At 39.0% G+C, this 21,140-nt stretch overlaps 1 protein-coding gene across 5 annotated transcripts in view; it reads left to right on the top strand.

Moving 5' to 3' along the window:
• The window catches only part of SLC12A1 (solute carrier family 12 member 1), a 100,306-nt gene extending 79,468 nt beyond the window's left edge, over positions 1 to 20,838 (top strand). For 3 of the 5 annotated variants that reach the window (XM_032297532.1, XM_032297528.1, XM_032297531.1), the window contains 7 exons: positions 940 to 1,083; positions 4,168 to 4,299; positions 4,527 to 4,638; positions 7,980 to 8,066; positions 16,362 to 16,497; positions 18,448 to 18,515; positions 19,526 to 20,838. In XM_032297532.1, the coding sequence (XP_032153423.1) occupies positions 940 to 1,083; positions 4,168 to 4,299; positions 4,527 to 4,638; positions 7,980 to 8,066; positions 16,362 to 16,497; positions 18,448 to 18,515; positions 19,526 to 19,661 (815 nt within the window). In that variant the 3' untranslated portion in view covers positions 19,662 to 20,838. The remainder of the gene's footprint in view (positions 1 to 939; positions 1,084 to 4,167; positions 4,300 to 4,526; positions 4,639 to 7,979; positions 8,067 to 16,361; positions 16,498 to 18,447; positions 18,516 to 19,525) is intronic. The other 2 variants (XM_032297529.1, XM_032297530.1) reach the window with 1 other exon arrangement.
• The last annotated feature ends 302 nt before the right edge of the window (positions 20,839 to 21,140 follow it).

Raw genomic sequence — 21,140 nt, 5'->3', positions numbered from 1 at the left:
CTGAGACAGAGTCTTACTCTGTCATCCAGACTAGAGTGCAGTGGCGCGATTTCAGCTCACTGCAACCTCCACCTCCCTGGTCCAAGCGATTCTCCTGCCTCAGCTTCCCGAGTAGCTGGGACTACAGGCACGTGCCACCTGAGACAGAGTCTTACTCTGTCATCCAGACTAGAGTGCAGTGGCACGATTTCAGCTCACTGCAACCTCCACCTCCCTGGTCCAAGCGATTCTCCTGCCTCAGCTTCCCGAGTAGCTGGGACTACAGGCACATGCCACCACACCTGGCTAATTTTTTGTATTTTTAGTAGAGACGGGGTTTCACTTGTTAGCCAGGATGGTCTCAATCTGACCTCATGATCTGCCCGCCTCGACCTCCCAAAGTGCTGGGATTACAGGCGTGAGCCACCGCGCCCAGCCATGTAGAGCTATTTTTCTAAGCTAGTTGTGACAAATTTTCTGAATACAATTTACTGTGATGTATTATGGAATTTTTTTTTCTTTTGGAGTCAGAATTTCACTCAGGTGCAACGCAGTGGCATGACCATGGCTCACTGCGGCCTCTACCTCCCAGGCTCAGGTGATCCTCTCACCTCAGCCTCCCAAGTAGCTGGCACTACACATCACTCCTGGCTAATTTTTGTATCATTCATAGGGATGGAGTTTCACCATGTTGTCCAGGCTGGTTTCAAACTCCTGGGCTCAAGTGCCACACCCATCTTGGCTTCTCAAAGTCCTGGGATTAAAGGCATGAGCTACCTCATCCAGCCAAAATATATTACTTTTATTAAAAGGTAATATGTAAAAATCATTTTTAAAAATATGCTATATACAAACAATTATTTTATTGCATATATTCCATTTTAAGTATTAAAAGTTTATAAGACTTTCTAGAAACTTTATAGCTCTGAGTTAAGTATCGATTTTGTCTTCTTTCATCAGAGGAATTAGAGAGATTAGAACAGGAGAGACTAGCATTGGAAGCCACTATCAAAGACAACGAGTGTGAAGAGGGAAGTGGAGGCATCCGAGGCTTGTTTAAAAAAGCTGGCAAGTTGAACATCACCAAGACAACGCCTAAAAACGGTAAGCACTTTTTAAAATTTGCCAGAAATTTTACAAGATGAGTCACTATTTGAGGATCTATAAAGAGTCTGAAGTCAGCATTTAAGATGTTGGGGGCATTGAGCGTGGGTAGGAACTGAAAAATTTATTTCTAGAAGGTAGTATGGATAAAAGGTAGTAGCTATTGTCATTTGTCATCATCATTAAGTGCTTTGTACCATCTTACTGTCGAAAATTATCTTTAAAACATAATATTTGGTTTGGGAGTCAAATAGTGCTTCAGCAGATTGCATGCCATAAAACAGAAATTTCTCAGTTAAGATGGAAAGGGGATATAGAAATTTAAGAGCCAATACCCAAACTGTCTTATCCACACACACCCTTCCCTTGCAGACATTTCAGGGAACTGAAAGATGACTAGTACATGCAAATACGGTATCCAGCTAGAACACTGATTTCAAAAAAAAAAGTGTCTTTATCATAAACCAGAATGCAGGGCTTAGAACTTTATTGGTACTTACAACCTGTAGGTTTCATCTAAATGGTACACTTATTTGTGAACTTCTGGCATGCAGTCCTGGGACAGAGGATCAGAGGATGGGACAGTTTGTTATACATTTTATAAACAGATGATTCAAATGTTTGGTTTCTGGAAAATTACTTTCCAAAACGCTATAGGTTTGAGTTTAATGAGGTACACAGTGACCTCTGCTGGTCGAAAATCAGAATGTCACCAGGCATTTCTTTTTGTACGCATGTCCTGAAGTTACTGAAGTCATACTTTGGTGTGAGGCCAGGAAAAGATGGTTTCTCTGGGAGGGTCTCCAAATCAAATAGCAGGATCCAAGTGGAGACTTAGCAGGCTTCTGGTCTAGGTTGACCGGCGCCAGTCCTTTAAAGAGGCTCTTCGACAGGGCCGTCTCCTACCCTGTACTTGTCTGTTTGCTCTCCTACTACAACCCACGGTTGAAATTTCACCTATAAAATAATAGTTTATATCTCTAAGGAGAATGATCGGAAATCCAAATATTGCCTCACTTCAAATACTCTGGGCTCCTGAGCTCCAGGGATGTCCCATGGGCTGTGACCTATTCCTTACAGTCCACCTTAAAATGACGTAAATGATGTGTTTGAATTCAAGTTGAAGCTACATCAGGACTTTCAGGGTGAAAATATTTAAATAAAACTGTTTCTGGATGCTAACTACTATCTTCTTTTCTTTCTAATTATTTGGTTTAATTGTGAGAAAAGTTAACAATCCATTAAATCTGCTCTGTTAAGTTGTACAGTCTGGAAAATTCAAAAGTCATAGCCCAATAGTGTGCTCTAGCTGGGGAGAGGGAAGCATTAACATCCTTATTATGACACCAGGACTTGTTATTTATTCTGGAAGCTTATTTCTGCATCACAATACTTATTTTGGCAAAAATATACTCTTCCAAAAGTCAACATGTCAAATTGTTTAGAAAAGTAGTAATATGATGTACTGTTTTAATACCTAGAAGTTTAAACACAGCTCTAAAGTGGGCCCATTCACTACTCTGGGCTTCTGTTAGTTGTCAACTCTTTTGAGTTCTAGATCAGAACCAATCCTGCCCCCAGGCACCTGAGTATGAACAGGAAGCCTCTGGATGTTCTGACTTGCCTGTAAGGGCAGAGCTTGGTCCATTTTGTAAATAAATTTTTCTCCCTCAGTGGTCCCAGGGATGTAAAAAGCAATATCAGGTCACTGCTTCAGAATGACAGACTCCAAACATGGAAACGGCACAAGATAGAACAAAGCATCTTCAGAACCTCTTAGATCAGAGAGAAAGCTCTGAAGAGGCTGTCAGCCCTTCTCTAAGCACCGGGCTGACACCACCTCTTTGAAATAGAGCAATAAAGTCACAACTTACAAAGATACAGATATGAGAAATGCTATGTACACTGTGGCAAAGAAACCCCTCCTGGCAAACAGGAACAAGGGTCCTGCCCCAACACTGGCCTAGTTCCCTGGTACACTTTCATTGTATCCATCTTAGGATAGAAATTGCATTTTAAAAATTTTTAACTATTTTATATGCACCCTTAATTATAACTCAATTAAAGATGTTTTGTATTTCCATATTTTCTAGCTTTTATTTTCATCTAATTCACAAAGATTCAAATAGCTCAAATGGCTTTACCTTAGCTTTACAAGATTCCTTGAAAACAGAGGAGTAAGTGAGGCCAACTATGGGACCAAATAGTCATAGAGAATTCAAGATGCACATGGTCACCGGGCACAGAGGTTCACACCTGTAATCCCAGCACTTTGGGAGGCAAGGCCAGCGGATCACCTGTGGTCAGGAGTTCGAGACTAGCCTGACCAACATGGAGAAACCCCGCCTCTATTAAAAATACAAAATTATCTGTGCGTGGTGCATGCCTGTAATCCAAGCTACTCGGGAGGCTGAGGCAGGAGAGTTGCTTGGAACCCGGGAGGTGGAGGTTATGGTGAGCCAAGATTGCATCGTTGCACTGCAGCCTGGGCAACAAGCGTGAAACTCCACCTCAAAAGGAAAAAAAAAGATGCACATTGCCCCTGGCAAATTTTATAAACCAGACCTGAATGGAACTTAAACCAAACTAGTGCTTCATGAATGAATTCCCTAATTAAAGGATATTTCTGATTCTATAGCTTATTTCTAGAAAACCACTTACCACATGTTCTTTAAGTAAATATAAAAATATTAATATTATTAAGTTGATTTATATCTGAGATTTGGAGAAATGGGGATATTTTGGCTATTAGTATTATCACATGCCTAAATAATAACTCCACTCTGAGATAGATTACTAAAGTTCTGAAAATAATCCATTGCTTTTTAATAAAAACTATAATCATAAAGCTGTTTTACTTAACTGTTAACTGCCAATATTTATTTAACTATTGAAGGTGGTCTAAATTATTGTGAGATTAGATTTTTACCTCTGCCTTTTGCAGAATAGAGTCACTATTTATTTTAAGTATAATAAACAGGAATCTGTGAGCTTTTCTCTATTTTCACCAGTAGATTGATTAGAAAGTTATTTTGTTCCTGCCCTCGAAAGCAAACAGGTGCATCAATCCCTCTTCCGTTTCAGATGGCAGCATCAACACAATCCAGTCAATGCATGTGGGAGAGTTCAACCAGAAGCTGGTGGAAGCAAGCACTCAATTTAAAAAGAAACAAGAAAAAGGCACAATTGATGTTTGGTGGTTGTTTGATGATGGAGGTAAAAACTTTCAGAAAATACACAAGGGAGAAGAATTGCAGTTTTGATAAACTTAAAACTGCCAAAGGAGGTATATGAGAAAATACTGGTTAGAGAATAACATTTCTGTGTTCTCCAAAGATTGGAACTATAAAGAACTAAGAAGGTGGGAATGAATAAAGATATAAAGTTATTCATTTCCTTCCATTTAGACATACTCATCCTGTCCAATTTACTCTTTATTCCAGGGTTAACACTTCTTATCCCCTATATCTTGACTCTCAGAAAAAAATGGAAAGACTGTAAGTTAAGAATCTATGTCGGAGGGAAGATCAACCGCATTGAGGAAGAAAAAATTGTGTAAGTAGTTTACCACTCACGTGTTAGGTCATTTCAGAGGTTCATTGCTTTAATGCTTTAATTCTAATAACTTGCATGTCTCTGAGATACAATAGACTTAAAGACAAAGCCACCAGAATAGGCCTCATGTTTACTTGGTTTTCTGGTCAGTAAATGATTTGCATATTTTTCCTGATCGCTGTCTTCAAGAAGGTCCTCTGACCCTCTGCCACAAATGCTTTCCAAAAGGAATGTGCCACAGAAGCTTCATCTCAAGTCTTGAATGGAAGATTCATTATCTCATATAATGCTTATTTTGTTCTGACCAGTAAAAGCCTCCAAGAAAAGAAGAGCCTGAAGGAATTTGTGTCCAGTTGTTTTTTTCTGGGGGAATTCAAACCTCCTAATTCATGGCAGTCACTCTTAGCACAGTATATGTAGAAGAGAACTAAATGGAGAGACGGCACCTGGATTCTAGCCCCAGCTCTGCCATCAAGGAGCTGCAGGACTTTGCAACAGCCACCAAACATATCTGGGTCCCCAGTTTCTCCTTTGTAGTTTGCAAGAGTTAAAAGGGATGACTGCGCCGGGCACGGTGGCTCAAGCCTGTAATCCTAGCACTTTGGGAGGCCAAGGTGGGTGGATCACCTAAGGTCAGGAGTTCAAGAGCAGCCTGGCCGTCATGGTGAAACCCCATCTTTAAAAAAATAAAAATAAAAATAAAGGGATGACTTTAGAGAACTCTTCTAATTTAAAGAAATAAAAATCTCATAGGGTAAGTCTGTATCTTTCTTATTAATTTAGCCATTGAGAGCTGATGCCAGTTGTGAGAATAAGAAGCATGCTGAGAACATGACATATGTAGAGGTCTGTGGTGGAAATCCAGAAAACCACCTTCAGCCGCTCTGATTTCCTCAGGTCATATTTAAGCTCTGAGCCCTTCCTGGAACCAGCACTTCTAGAAGTCATAAAATAATGACAGACTTTATTCAGTAATTTTTAATATTTTCTCTTCCCTCTTAGTATGTATTGGGCTGTGAGTGTGAATATGTCTGTCTGTCTATATATATATATATATATATATATATATACATACACACACACACACATATGTAGTTATACATTGCTACATTGTTACATTCTGAGAAATACGTCAGGCAGTTTCATCATTGCGCAAACATCATAGCGTGCTTACGCAAACCTAGACGGTATAGCCTACTACACACCTAGGTTACATGGCATACACTGTTGTTCCTAGGCTACAAATCTGAGCTGAATACTGCAGGCAATTGAAACACAATGGTAAATACTTGTATATCAAAACATAGAAACAGTACAGTAAAAATACAGCATAAAAGATGAAAAATGGTCCACTTGTATAAGGCACTTACCATGAATGGAGCTTGCAGGACTGGCAGTTGCTGTGGGCGGGTCAGTGAGTGAGTGGTGAGTGAAAGCGAGGGCCCCGGACATGACTGCACTGCTGTAGACTTTATCAACACTGTATACTTGGGCTACACAAGATTTATAAGGAAATATTTTTCTTCAAAGCTGAACCTGGGAATAAAAAATACTTTTTTCAATAATAAAGTAACCAATTAACCTTAGTTTACGGTAACTTTTTTACCTTATAAATGTCTACGTTTTTGACCCTTTTGTAATAACACGTAGCTTAAAACATATTGTACAGCTGTGCAAAAGTGTTTTCTTTACATCCTTATTCTGTAAGCTTTTTTCTATTTTTAAAAATTTTCTTTTCAAATATTTTTGTTAAAAACTGAAACACAAGCGCACACATGAGTGCAGGCCTCCCCAGGATCAGGATCATCAATATCACTGTCTGCCACCTCCACTTCTTGTGTCCCCTGGAAGGTCTTCCAGGGCAGTAACAGGCATGGAGCTCTCATCTCCTATGATGACAGCGCTCTCCTCTCAATACCTCCTGAAGCACCTGCCTGAAACTGTTTTACAGTTCACTTTTTAATAAGTAGAAGGAGTACAATCTAAATAATAAAAGGCATAGTATGTAAACATAGAAGCCAGTAACAATCATTTATTATTGTGATCAAGTATGATGTACTGTATGTAATTGTATGTGCTGTGTTTTTATATGACTAGCAGTGCAGTAGGTTTGTTTACGCCAGCATCACCACAAACGTGTGAATAATACGTTGTGCTATGCCATTACTGCACCTATGACATCACTAGGTGATAGGAATTTTTCAATTCCACTACAATCTTATGGGACCACCATCGTACATGCAGTCTGTCATTGACCAGAATGTTGTTATATGGTGTATGACTGCATATATATTATGCATATATGTCTTTTCAATCAAAGCAATATATTATATATATATTGATATTATATATATTTAATTCCACTTAAAGAGGATCACATTAGCATGGAAACTAACATAATGCCTATAATATTTTATATTTATTAAAGTTGGCAATATTTTATTGAAACAATTAGTATAATTTGAAAATGTTTTGTGACTTAAATGATAGTATGACATCAATGTTCAATTGTCCAATTTTTAAAAATCTGCTCTCTTTATATAAAAGATTGTCCTTGTTCTTAGAAACTGCTCACTGAAAAATTTAGGGGTAAAGGTGCCTGATATCTGCAACTGACTTTAAAAGAATAGAGTAGATAGGTAGATAGATGGAGATAGAAGTAAATAGATAGATAAATACAAAGAGACAGAAACAAAGAAAACGGTAAATCAAACGGGACAAAATATAAATAACTGGTGAATCTGGGAGTTCTTTGTATTATCTTTACAACTTTTCTGTAACTTTGACATTATATCAAAGTTATCCATTGCTGGGAAAAAAACCTCATATAAATATATGAGGTTGTATAATTTTATAATATATGTTTATATATTATATAACATATAATTTATGTGTTTATAGATATAATTAATCATATATAATGTATCATATTATGCTATATTATGTGATAGCTACTTGCCAGTAGTTTGTGAGTAACTCTATAGAAATTATCACTAATATGATAGTCCATACGTATTAAGATTTGCTGTCTTTCAAATCATAAGAAATGTGGACAAATTTGCATTCTGTTCCCTGGGATATAAATGCAGAGTTGGATTGGCTGTTGCCAGTGTCTGCACCTAGAGGGGTTTCTTTATGCCGTCAGTGAAATAGCTTGGCCCACACGTGATGCGTTCATCAAGTACTGTAATGAAAATCAAACACCAACCAAAAGGCCTCTGTCTGAAAGCTAAGCTGAAATGAGATGTGATTGCTTTTGATGTCTTAACTCAAACACAAAACTCTTTGATTGAAAATAGTTAAATATGCAATGATGAAGTATTTTCCTTTTATATTTTCAGAATGGCTTCCCTTCTGAGCAAATTTAGGATAAAATTTGCAGACATCCATATCATTGGTGACATCAACATTAAGCCAAACAAAGAGAGGTATGAAATATTTAACAAGATCCATTGATAACCCCTGGTACTCTCTCATTCTCTTTTGTGTTGACTATGAAACAGTAAAAACGTTACGTATTTACTGCAGTGACTTCTTGATAGGATCTAATAAGAAGGGCCTTTAAATAATCATAACATAGAACTAACAAGTACATTCTAAAGGGAAGAAAAGCTTTTACAGTGAAGAAAAGTCTGAGAGGGAGGACTGCTGAAACAGGTTAGTTAGTATTTTAGAGTTGCCTTTCCTGTTGTTGGTTTCTATGGTGGCAAGAGAAGCCGGAAGTGCAAGGTCATGCTATTCTGACCAGAGCTATCAGGCCAAGTCTTGTTATTCAGAGTTACTCGTGGGCAGCCTGGATGGGGAGCTCTGATGGAGAAGATGTGGAAACGGCTTGTGTCTTCTTGGCACACTGGCAATACCAACATTCCAGGGCCATTTTAGCTTTGAGGCACTGAAGACCCAACATGTAAGGCCTGTGAATTTGGAGGGCGGACCTCTAAAACTATCTGAAGCCTGGAAAAGAAATGCACTGGCTTCAAAATAAATTTAAAAATGACAAAATCAAAGTAATCATTTAAATATCTTCAAAATGTGGCATTATTTTAATCCTCATTAATTGTTATATTTATCAACTCCATCATTGTCTTCGTCAGCCCAGGCTGCTCTAACAAAATGCCATGGACTGGGTAGATTAAACAACAGATACTGATTTCTCACGGTTCTGGCAAAGTTCTGGGAAGTCCAAGTTCAAGGGTGCGAGAAGATTGCTAACTTACTCAGTTCCCTTTGTGGGCCCTCTTCCTGGTGTGTAGACGGCCACCTCCTTGCTATAAAATTCTGCTCTCTCTCTCTCTTCCTGTAAGGGAACTAATATTTTAATAGGGAACCTATTTGTGGTTTTTTTTGAGAAGTCGTTTCACTCTTTCGCCCAGGCTGGAGTGCAGCAGTGCAATCTCAGCTCACAACAATTTCTGCCTCCTGGGCTCAGGTCATTCTCCCACCTCAGCATTCTGTAGGGCTGATGGCCCACAGGGTCATGGGGTATCCCTTATGCTGTGCTGAGGCGCAGGATCCGAGAAATAAAGAGACAGGACACAGAAGTACAAGGAAAATGCAGCTGGGCTTGGGGGGCCACACCACCTACGAGTGGAATCAGGCGAGGCCCCGAATGTCCAGAAGCGTGTTTATTGTGTATAGGTTAGGGGGCAGGGCAGTGAGTGAAGTCATCTTTAAGGATACAGATAGGGTCATGAGCAATAAAACAAGGGGTCCACCCCCATTAGGTCACCTATGCTGGGAGGTGGACAGTGAGCAGCAAGGGGTCCATTCCCATTTGGTCATTGAGGCAAGGGCCGTGTGTAGTAAGGGGTCCACCCCCATTAGGTCACCGAGGCATGGAGGTGGGCCATGCGCAGTGAAGCGGGTGCAGTGTGCAATACCTCTATCTATGGGCAAGCTACTAAGAATTAAAGGAGGATGTTTTAAGTCACATAGCAGTGACAGAGCTGTCAGGGGCTACGCCACCTGCTGGCAGCTTCCAGTGAGTTCTATGGGAAAACGCTTTTCGAGCAGCACAGTAACAAGAGCTGATAAAGTTCACAGTCACCAAGGTGGATTGCCGTTCTGAGGGCAGCCTTCCACAAGAACTGGAGCAAGGTCCTACAACTCCTTTATCAGGGGGAGTGGCTCTTGCGCAAGCCTGCCATACAGCAGATATCTTTATAATACTGAACGCTGCCGCCTGGGCCATGGATTCTTGTCTGGGTATAACTGTTTTTCCCTTAAATCATGCTCTGCACTGTGTCTGCTCTAGGCATTCCTCCAATTATAAACTAAGATATAGTTTTATATATATATATATATATATATATACACATGGAAATAACTGAGCAGTAACACTATAAACTGAGATATTCTCCAAGCCCTAATTCTGTAAACTAATATATGATTATATAAAGGATTATATAAAAGGAAATAACTGAGTAGTAACACTATAAACTGAGATATTCTCCAGGTCTTAATTGTGCCAGGATTCTGCTTAGCTATCCTTCCTCGATACCTATATGGGGAGTTACCCACAGCCTCCCAGGTAGCTGGGACCACAGGCACATGCTACCACACTGGCTAATTTTTTGGCAGAGACAAGCTTGTGCCATGTTGCCCAGGCTGGTCTCAAGCTCCTGAGTTGAAGCAATCTGCCCGCCTTAGCCTCCAAAAGTGCTGGGTTTATAGGCACCAGCCATCGCACCTGGCAACACTGATATTTGAAAACAGTTGCAGGTTGGATCTTCACAGTAGTTTGCAAGGGTGCAAGAAGATTGTTTAGAAACCATAGCCAATTATAAATTAAATGAAATATTTAGAGTTATCCTTTAGCAATTATAAAATGTCTTCAATTATTTATAGTCGAAAATCATATTTTCTGTTGCATTCAGATGCAATTAAATACATTTGATTTCGTGTGGAGTGGGGCCTCCAAGAGGAATCATACAGAGGGATGTGAAGGTCTTGGAATGGCTTAGATTATCACAGTTCTGTCAAATCTCTTCCCTTTTCTGTTGACCATCATTTCTTCTTCCTCTTGTACTTCCTGATGTGTTATAATTCCACAGTTTTCAAGACTTCTTGCCTCTTCTTTTGACTTACTGTTATTCTATATAAGCTTAATAACTAATGAAAATTATTCCTATTTAAGATGCATTCTTACTGATGAAACAAACTTGAATTTCATGTTCTTTGAGGTTATTCACGATCCTTCCAAGGTGGTGGATCAGTTAAAATGGCTCCACAAAACACCTTAACTGCAAGGTATGGTGGTTCACACCTGTAACCTCAGCACTTTGGGAGGCCAAGCCGGGAGGATCGCTTGAGCCCAGGAGTTCCAGAGCAGCCTAGACAACATAGCAAGACCCCCCAAAAATAGCAAAAATTTGCCAGGCTTGGTAGTGTATGCCTGTAGTTCTAGAGAGGAGGCTGAGGCAGAAGGATCACATGAACCCAGGCAGTCAAGGCTGCAGCGAGCCACGATCACCCCACTGTACTGCAGCCTGAAAGTGACAGAGTGAGACCTTGTCTCAAAAAAAAAGAAAAAGAAAAGAAAAAAGAGCTGAGCACAGTGGCTCACACCTGTAATCCCAGCACTTTGGGAGGCCGAGGCAGGCAGATCACCTGAGGTCAGGTGTTCAAGACAAGCCTGATCAACATGGTGAAACCCCGTCTCTACTAACAATACAAAAATTAACCAGACTTGGTAGTGGGCACTTGTAATCTCAACTACTTGGGAGGCTGAGGCAGGAGAATCGCTTGAACCCAAGAGGTGGAGGTTGTAGTGAGCCAAGATCATGCCATTGTACTCCAGCCTGGGCAATAGAGCAAGACTCCATCTCAAAAAAAAAAAAAAAAGAAAGAAAAATACATTAACTGTGATAAGAAAGCTGCAATTGACAGGGTTAAACTGTTTGTTACTTTGTGATATTTCTTTACATCATACTCTAATGCCTTCCATTCTTATATTTCTACAGTTCCAAATACATAAGAAAAATTAAGAACCTGTCATTCTCATTGATAAATGGAATTAACATTTTGATATGAACTGGGTTGTCATACAATAATCTCTGGTAGCCTTCCACTCTTTATTCAAAGAATTTCCATTCTCTATGTCATTGTACTCTCTACGTCACTGCATTTTGGCATTTGCATTTTCTGTTGTCTAGTGGGTAGGCACTGTGTCTACAGACTTCGGATTTTCCATAAGCCCTAACTTAATGCTGGGTCTGAGTTATTCACCCACTACTTTTTTTTCTTTTTGAGACAGGGTCTCGCTCTGTCATCTACACTAGGTTGCAGTCGCACAATCATAACTCACTTCAGCCTCTAATTCCTAGGCTCAAGAGATCCTCCTGCCTCAGCCTCTTGAGTAGCTAGGTCTATAGGCATCAGCTGCTATACCCAGTTTTTTATTTTTTTTTTCCTTCGGTAGAGAAAAAGTCTCACTGTGTTGCCATGACTGGTCTCAAAGTCCTGGGCTTAACTGATCCTGTCACCTTGGCTTCTCAAAGTTTTGGGATTACAGGCATGAGCCATCACACCTGGCCTCATCCACTTCTGATAGCCAAATTCTTCTTGCTGTTGTTGGTCTTATCCTTAGCTAAGCATTATCAGTGTTTACTGATTAATTTTTCCCTCTATTTCTTTGTCTCTTTACTTGTCAATCTGGTTTTCTCTACCCAAGTCCTTGCTTCCTTCCCCTTCTTTTATATTAGTCTCTGTCCAGCTTCCATGGTCATCACCCTGCATGGCCGCCCTTTCTGTCCTGTCACTGGGAAGGCTGACATACCTCTTCCATTAACCAAGCCTCCTTATTCTCTGAATACTTTTCATAGTCTGGACACTCTTCTTCTTACTACTCTGACCTTTGTCCCATGATGTCCTCTTCTGATGTCCACCGTGTTAATTTGGTATTTATCGTATGTCCTCATTATCCTGGAATTAAGAGAGTTAATTTTTTGTCAGGAAATAAATTAGTTTCCAAAATTTTGGAGATTTTCTCTCTGTTATTTCAAGCTATTAAGGAAAATGTAGAAAAAGCAAATCCATTCTTAATGAAATAAAAAAATCCTTGTGGCCAGTATACCCTGCTGAAGAAACAAGAGGCCACCAGAAGGAGTGTGCTGAAAGAGACATCGTCCTCTCTTCAGCTTCCTGCCATAAGTGATGCCATATGACTTTAAAAAACAGTCGATATCTGATGTTGGCAATGGCTGTTCCAATACCTGAAAGTAACCCTATTATAGAACACAGTTTGGTCATTCAATAAATCTCACAGATGGCCACTAGTAGCCCATCTGGCACATTTGTAATACCTTAATTAAGACAACTCCCCTGGATGGTCTAATCTGGGAAAGAGAACTCTTCATCCGGGCTGCTGTAGCCCCAGACCCAGGGACTAAGGCTTAGAGAATAGAACACTGGCCCAGTTTCAGCTCCCACTTGGACCTTGGCCAGGCAGCGCTTACCTGCTGTTACACTATCCCTCGATCACTATTCTTTGTTGGTCGTCAAGTGATACACAATGTCAAAAATAGTTTGTCAATGATTTCCATGTTGGAGGCTAATTTTAAATGCCCTCAAATTGCCTTTAATAAATCTTTCAACTACCCGTAAAACATCAGTAAGTTTTGATGGAGGAATTTTATCATAGCAACATTATCTATAAACATAGTAGGGCCAGGGTGAAAGGGAGTACAAAAGCAAAGCTAATGAGAAAATAATTGAGCCAGGAGAAACTGAAAAGCTCTTGTGGTTAAATTCCATTTTTTATTGTATAGACTAAATTAAAAGTCACAGGACAAAAAGACAACAATCTTTATGTGGAAATCAAAGAAAATCTAGAAGCAATTAAGTAGATAATTTAGTTTAAAGATGTTAGAGTAGTCCCAGAAACAACTGGTACATTATTTTGAGAGAAGAAATTTTATGTGGACTTGGAAGGAAAATACGCAATTTAAAAAATTTTAGAGTTTTTATGAGGAACAAGGATGGATAAGGCAGAGCAGCTATTGTTTTTTTAAAAAGTGAATTATTATTTATATTTAATAGCATGTAACATTCCATAGTCAGTTAAAAGTACTTATAAGGAAAAAAATCAGATTTAATGAGAATCAAATTAGAAATGTTTTTTTTTTTTTTTTTTGAGATGGAGTCTCATTCTGTTACCCAGGCTGGAGTGCAGTGGCACGATCTCAGCTCACTGCAACCTCCACCTCCTAGGTTGAAGGAATTCTCTTGCCTCAGCCTCCCAAGTAGCTGGGACTACAGGCACACGCCAACACACCCAGCAAATGTTTGTGTTTTTAATAGAGACAAGGTTTTACCATATTAGCCAGGCTGGTCTCAAACTCGTGACCTTGTGATCCGCCCACCTCTGCCTCCCAAAGTGCTGGGATTACAGGGGGGAGCCACCGCACCCAGCCAAAATAGAAATCTTGAGCTATGTCAGGATCCCCTAGCTAGGAGAATGAAAAATGGCAGCTCAAGGATGAGCCCAAGGATAGACAAATCAAAGATTAAAGCAGAGAAGGAACAGTAAGAATTCACAGAAAAAAGAATGGGCAAATACAGCCCCATTACTACCTCCTGTGTCACTTAGCAGGTTTCAATTGCAAGTAAAAAAAAAACAACTCACAGAGATTTCAACGACAGGAATTACTTTCATATATAACTTAAAAATAGAAGCATAGGTTGGATTTCAGGCTAAGCTTAATCTAGAAGGTTAATTTTGTAATCAAGGACTAATTTTCTTGCAGTCTCCCTACTTTTTTTTTTTTATAAAAGCATCCATCAAAGTTGATTTCACTTATAAAAACAAATGGACTATCAATTGCAACCAGGACTACCTACTTGTTCATGTATGTTCTATAAAAGTTTGTCTCTTCTCAGATCATTGAGCTCAGTGTCCAGGACTCCATTCTGGGTTCACTAACCTAAGCCACTGAGCCATTACTGTGGTCAGCATAATAGCGGGTGCTTATCAGTTCAAGCTTACTGGTGTTATGTGCCCACCCCTGGGCAATCAGTCTGGAAGAAGGCATAGAGTTGTGCTGATTGGCTGATGTTGTCATTGGAGTTATTCCCCCTGAAACTGCAATGAGGAAAACGTAGTATGGATGCCGGGGAGACAACCAGCAACCTCTACTCCACCTTCTATTTCTTAGGAAACTATTTTTGTACTGTGCTTTCTAGCAAGGATTTGGATTAAAATAAGCATGTGAATAACTTAAACAGAGAGCCTCTCCTATTGCTAATCTCAATCCCATGGCTGCTGAGTAAAGTGATGTCTTGCCTTTCCAACGCACTGCATGCTTTCAGAGGGCTGTCACCCAAATCATCACAGTGACTCTCAAACCAGTTTCTAGCAGCCATTGTTACTCCCATTTTATAGCCTAGAATATCCAGGCCAAGGAGGACAATGCAAGAGCTAGAGGAGAACCCAGACCCTACACTCTGAGGCCAGCACCTGTTCACAGTAATGACCATTCCCAAAGGTCTCTAAAGGCATGACACTGTTGAAATAGGAAATAAAAGCTGAAAGAATAATAGGGCCTATCAGTCTTAATCTTTCCCTGTCTTTGCCTACCTTTCTAAATAAATCAATGCAATAGAAGTCTAATGCATTAAGTATCTTTTCAGTCTCTTAACAAAGGCTCACTATTAGGGACAATCCTGCTCCTTTGTCATCTCTGCACTTTTATGTGCAAATCCTAAATCAGGCCAGTTGGTGAGATAATTGAACTCATTACTTCATATTTTCATTTCTTGACCTAACAGCATATCGATTCTAATTATCATTCATTCCAAAATTACTCAATTATAACTAAGCTACATTATATGAAACCAAAGAAATTGTTCATACTTGAGATCATCTTAAAGCAGCATACTAGAGACAACTACTGCCATAAATTGTAAGTTTTACTTTGTGTCATTGTTTTTAAAAATAAATCTTATGAGGCTCTTATAAGTAATTTTTTAAATGTACTATAGCTCTTAGCTGCTAGTTTTCTCCTTAGCAATTTCTTTTTAAATGTTCTAACATAGCCTCCGATTCTTAGGCATTAAAACATTATTGATTTTTGTTCTTCCTCCGAACATGAACCTGAATAATACTCATTTGAAAATCTCAGACAGCAACATCAAACAACAAAAGGACAAGGGGAGCATGACTTGCAGCAAATATCCACATTGTTCTACAACCATGCAACTTGTGGGAGCCCTTGCTGTTCTCCTCCTACCTGCCCATGGCCTCCTGCCATGAGTGGGAGCTGCCATGTGGACTGAGGGTGAGGGTAGCCATATTCAACTCCCATTGAGCCTAGTTCATCTCCTACATTAACTGATAAATCTCTCGCAGAGAGTCTGTACAATAAGCAGGTGGAAACTCATTTGTGTGCTAAAGTGTCTATATTGCAACCATGTCTTTGACTACACTATGCAGAAAATGTATTTGCAGAACAATTATTACCTATGTGTTTGTCTGTTAATATTGAAGATCTAATACCTAATAGGCTAACAAGGCCTCGAACACACTAAGGCCCTTCCTTGGGTAGGGAGGGAGTACTGTAGCCATGGTTTTACTCACAGTAAATTCCCTGCAAAGTAATTCTTAAAGGATTTGCATGACATTCAGCTCTGATTCCACAGCCAGCAGAGCCAGTCATACCTGGAGTATCTGTGAAATAATGAGTTAGTTTCCTACTGTGAGGCCTCCTTTATAATTCAAATTTTAGCTGGAAAGTCTTTGAAGAGATGATTGAACCATATCGTCTCCATGAAAGCTGCAAAGATTTAACAACTGCTGAGAAATTAAAAAGAGAAACTCCGTGGAAAATTACAGATGCAGAGCTGGAAGCAGTCAAGGAAAAGGTAAGGACTTGTCTTCCTTAATTTTTTTGCTTTCTAACTAGCTGAAAAAGGAAACAGTAGTTGATTTAAAGACAAAGAAGCAATATATTTATTGTCAAATGTCATTATTCAAGATCCAAGTTTTCTGCATTTTTCAAGTGCTTTTCTATCATTTAGTGGATATGATTATTTAGAAAACTGTTTCATTTTCCCCATAAGGTCAGTTATTTTTTAAAACTTAAAAAATTGATTATTGGTACAAATTGTGAAGTCTCCTTTTAAATTTAATTTTAAAGAACAGGAGACAGACCCATCAGCCTAACATAATTTGAGTCAATATGTGTGCAAAGTTGATAAAGTTAGATTGACTCACAATTTAACACAATAACAAATAATTTTAACCTGATGAAGCAAAGGCTGTGAAAAACTTATAAAGACATCTGAGGAAATATATGATATGACAGGAAGAATGAATATGGAAGCTGGACCCAGCACACATCGTGAGATGGATGTAAAATGGTAAACCTTTCTACAGAGCCCAGTAAGATGGGAAGTGCCTTCTGTCCTGAGCCCGGTGAAGTTGGTGATAATAAGAATAATGCAAAGGGCAGGGGGTTAACAACTAGGTAGAATTGACACCTGAATTGGACAGAAATGAAAAGGGACCACAAGAACTTCTAAACTACAAAATCTTGAGTGCTTTTATAGGAGTATTCAAGTACTGCTAATCTCGTTGTAGGTAAGTATAATTGCAGGCATTTACAAATGTGAGAAAGAAATCTTAAGGCTGGGTGTCCTAAGGTTTACTCACACACATAATCTCAGCACTTTGGGAGGCTGAGGTGGGAGGATTGCTTGAGCCCAGGAGTTTGAGACCAGCTTGGTTAACAGGGTGAAACCCCTCCTCTACAAAAAATTAAAAAATTAGGCTGGAGAGGTAGTATGTGCCTGTAGTCCCAGCTACTTGGGAGGCTAAGGCAGGAGGATTGCTTGAGCCCAGGGGGCGGAGGTGAGCCGAGATTGTGCCATTGTACTCTGGTCTGGATGACCAGAGTGAACCCCTGTTTCAGAAAAAAAGAGAAATCTTAGGATAAATCGGGTTAATCAATTTAAAAACTCATAACTCATCAGGTGGGATTTTATTTTACTGGACCATATGGGGTTTTGGACAGTGAAGTCCAGATAAGTGCCACCCTGAGACCCTGACCCCTGTGGCCCACAAACCTCAAAAGCTTTGCTTGGACTGACTGCCCACCATGCCCTACATAAACTAAATTAGGAGCTGAACTTGGAAAAATTTGAGAAAGAAATACCCAAAGCCTTTTAGATTTAGTGGAAAAAAAAAAGAGAGAGAGACTGAACTAGAATCAAAATGTCGGTGTGTAATAAACTTCCTACTTTTAACAAAGTTTTATATAATGGAGCAAATCACTCATGTGCGCTTTGGTTTCTGAACCAGTGAAATACAATAATAAATATTACTCTCATCATTGCAACGTGGTTATTTTTCCAAGTGAGTCTTTTGGCGGCTTTTTAATTGAAGCCAGCCCTCTGTGCTTAGAGAATATTCAGAGAGCTTAAAGAAAGGCAGACTAGAATATAATCTATGTTCTTAGAGAATCAAATTGGTATCAAGATTCAATCCATTTTCTTTAACAGAAAACCTATTGCCTCAAATTGGTCATTCTCACCTTCTTTTTAATGTTATCTATGCTGTTTGCTTCCCCCTCCCTAGAATTTAATAAGCCACTACAAAATGAAAATCTTTGTAATGTGTTTTATTCTTAATATTTCTAAAATTTCTCATGAGGTTTTAAAACACTTAAGGTTTAAGCCTGAAAAAGTTATTGTAATTTTTACACATTTTTTAAGATGAGATTTTCTGCTTGTTCATGATTTGCAGTAAGAAAATAAATTCTCATTCATAATTCTAGTAGAACTGTACTCAACAAATCTAAATATTGTCCACAGAGTTACCGCCAAGTTCGACTGAATGAACTCTTACAGGAGCACTCAAGAGCCGCTAATCTCATTGTCCTGTAAGTATCATTGCAAGCATTGAAGAATGTTAGAAATAAATCAGGATAAATGGGTTAATCCATTTAAAAGCTTTCGGCTCTTCAGGTGGGAATTTTAGTTTTGGGGGGCAACATGTGGGATTCTTAGACAGTAAAGAAAGGTAAGTGCCACCCTAAGACCCTGACCCCTCAGGCCCGTGAGTGTCAGAGAGCCTCGATTCAACTTGCTGTCTGCCATGCCTTATCCAGAAGCGTGTGCCCATCTAGTAAGACCATGCTCCAGGAACCTAAGACCCTGGACTTCCCTGCCTGACAGCTGCAAGTCAGCTACCACAGCTCACAGGCTCTTTCCCTGGGTGGGTGTCCCTGAGCTGCTGTGCCCATGGCAGGTTCATGAGGCTCCCTGTACTGTGAGAACAGGTCAGGGTAGGAGAAAAAGGCAGAGCCATTTCCGTTTTCACCTTTATACTCTGGTTGTGTTTACTGAAAATGTGTGTTTGCTTACTTAAATATTGGTATTTAAACATGAAAACCTCCAACGACTTCACATTTATACCTCATGAATTGACTCCTGTGTATAAAGATAAATATGTCTTTACATAATGTAGACTGGGAAAGCAATCCATCAAAGATATTGTAGGATGGTCTCCTGAATTGGGTAGTAGGGTTCCAGTAGATGGTTTCTGAGGTTTTTCCCAAATATAAGATATTTAAATTATTGGAAAAAATCATTTACACCAAAAAGGTGGGCAGGTATTAATTGATCAAATTCCCTATTCAAAGAAAAGTGAAAATGTACATTTTTGTTTTGTCTTTACAATACTTAACTCTGTTTTTCTGGCTTATAGGTATTTGTATTGCCTAAGAAATACATCAGTTTGGTATCTATATAATAATAATTTCAGTGTTTTCATTTTGGGTTAAGGTAAAAGTTAAGGCTGCCGGTTATTAAATAGTTCAGAAATGCTGTTGCCGTTACTTCCTATAGTAATTTTCACTTTCATTTTTAAATTTTTCTTTCATGTCACTAGGAGCCTTCCAGTGGCAAGAAAAGGATCCATATCGGATTTGCTGTATATGGCTTGGTTGGAAATCCTCACAAAGAACCTCCCACCTGTCTTACTAGTTAGAGGAAATCACAAAAATGTCTTGACATTTTACTCTTGAAACATGAAAGATTAGAATACATTTAACCTAATATATGTACAATTAAGAAATATGTTCCAGTACTTTATGCTGTAAATCTAATCTATGGATATGCAAACCTCTGGGGATGATCCTACCAGATTCTACATATATTGCATCATTTTTTTGTTATTGGTTAGTGCAAGCTTTCTTTCCTCTTATCTGCTTAAGGGGTTGCCAAAGCCAATGCTATCCCTAGAAAAACATTTTTGTCGTTGCTGTTGATAAACAAGAAAATCAAGGAAACTCATGTTGGCTCATGCTCATGAAAACCACCAATGTAATGATAAACTTCTCTAGACAAACAATCTTTTGTTTTTAGAGCGTTTGCTTCTCAGCCCTAGTATAGGTCTCAGCCCCACAGCAGGGTCTCAATAAATGCTTATTGACTAGCTGGCATAGTAACCACGGGTGGTTATCAAAGGCAAAGACCATCAGGGTGGGGAACATAATTATGCTTGGCCCCCTCAGAGGCTTATACCTACAAAGCAGATTTAAAAATCAATAACTGAAAACTTTAAGAAGTGCTTGAGTCTACCAAATGTTCAAAGCAGTTACCTAAATAAGGTTATTTAATGTAACAGACTATACACTTAAAGTGATCTGAGCAATCATTGATGACATATGGCTTAAATTTGCTGCTGCCGGAAAAGTATATTAACTAGTTAGAAGACACCATATACTCCAACAAAATGAAATATATTCTGTTCTCAACATATAAACTTTAATTGTACTTCCTATCAAATATTTTGAAATTTCCATCATAGCACTACTTTGCATATTTTTTCTAATTAAATGGTTAGTACAGATGAAATCTTTACAGATGACTTGAAAACCAAGTGCCACAAATTTTCCAACCATTAGTAGGAAATATATCCTGAATCATATATTTACTTTCTGTAGTGATTGTATGGATTTAAAAGAATAATTAAAATGTAAAGTTGAAAAACTTGCAAAATTTGGAATATATAGGTACTGATTTTTTTTCATTTTTGTTAGTATGTCTATAATACTTAATCACATTGACAAACCAATGAAAAAATTGTTTTTCTGATGAACAGCTTGATTTTTCTCCTTGACATGTTTTGACTGTTCATTCTAGCTGAAAAAATATGTGGAAAAAAAAAAATGAACCTGAAATAAAAACACTCAAATTCGATTGCTTTGGCCTAGGTCGTGTTTTTACTTTTAGTCACTAAAATTGTGGTGCAATGGTATGTCAGATGTAAGCTTGAAGATTTCCATCAGTGGCCTCATCTGCAGTTATTTAAAGCTGGGATTCAAGAGCAAGACTTACTAACCCAGCCTCTCTGCTCAGAAGAATGACCAGAGGAAAAGGGAGACCATCAGCAAAGCTTGAGCAGCCGGATATCCCTATTAAAAATCCAGGGCCGGGCCGGGCGCGGTGGCTCACGCCTGTAATCCCAGCACTTTGGGAGGCCGAGGCGGGTGGATCACGAG

The sequence above is a fragment of the Sapajus apella genome, unplaced genomic scaffold, assembly GCF_009761245.1.
Source record: "Sapajus apella isolate SASKATOON/1434 unplaced genomic scaffold, GSC_monkey_1.0 scaffold37, whole genome shotgun sequence".
Classification (NCBI taxonomy): Eukaryota; Metazoa; Chordata; class Mammalia; order Primates; family Cebidae; genus Sapajus; species Sapajus apella.
The sequence above is the reverse complement of the archived record's forward strand: the minus strand, read 5'-3'. Positions and strand labels throughout refer to the sequence as shown.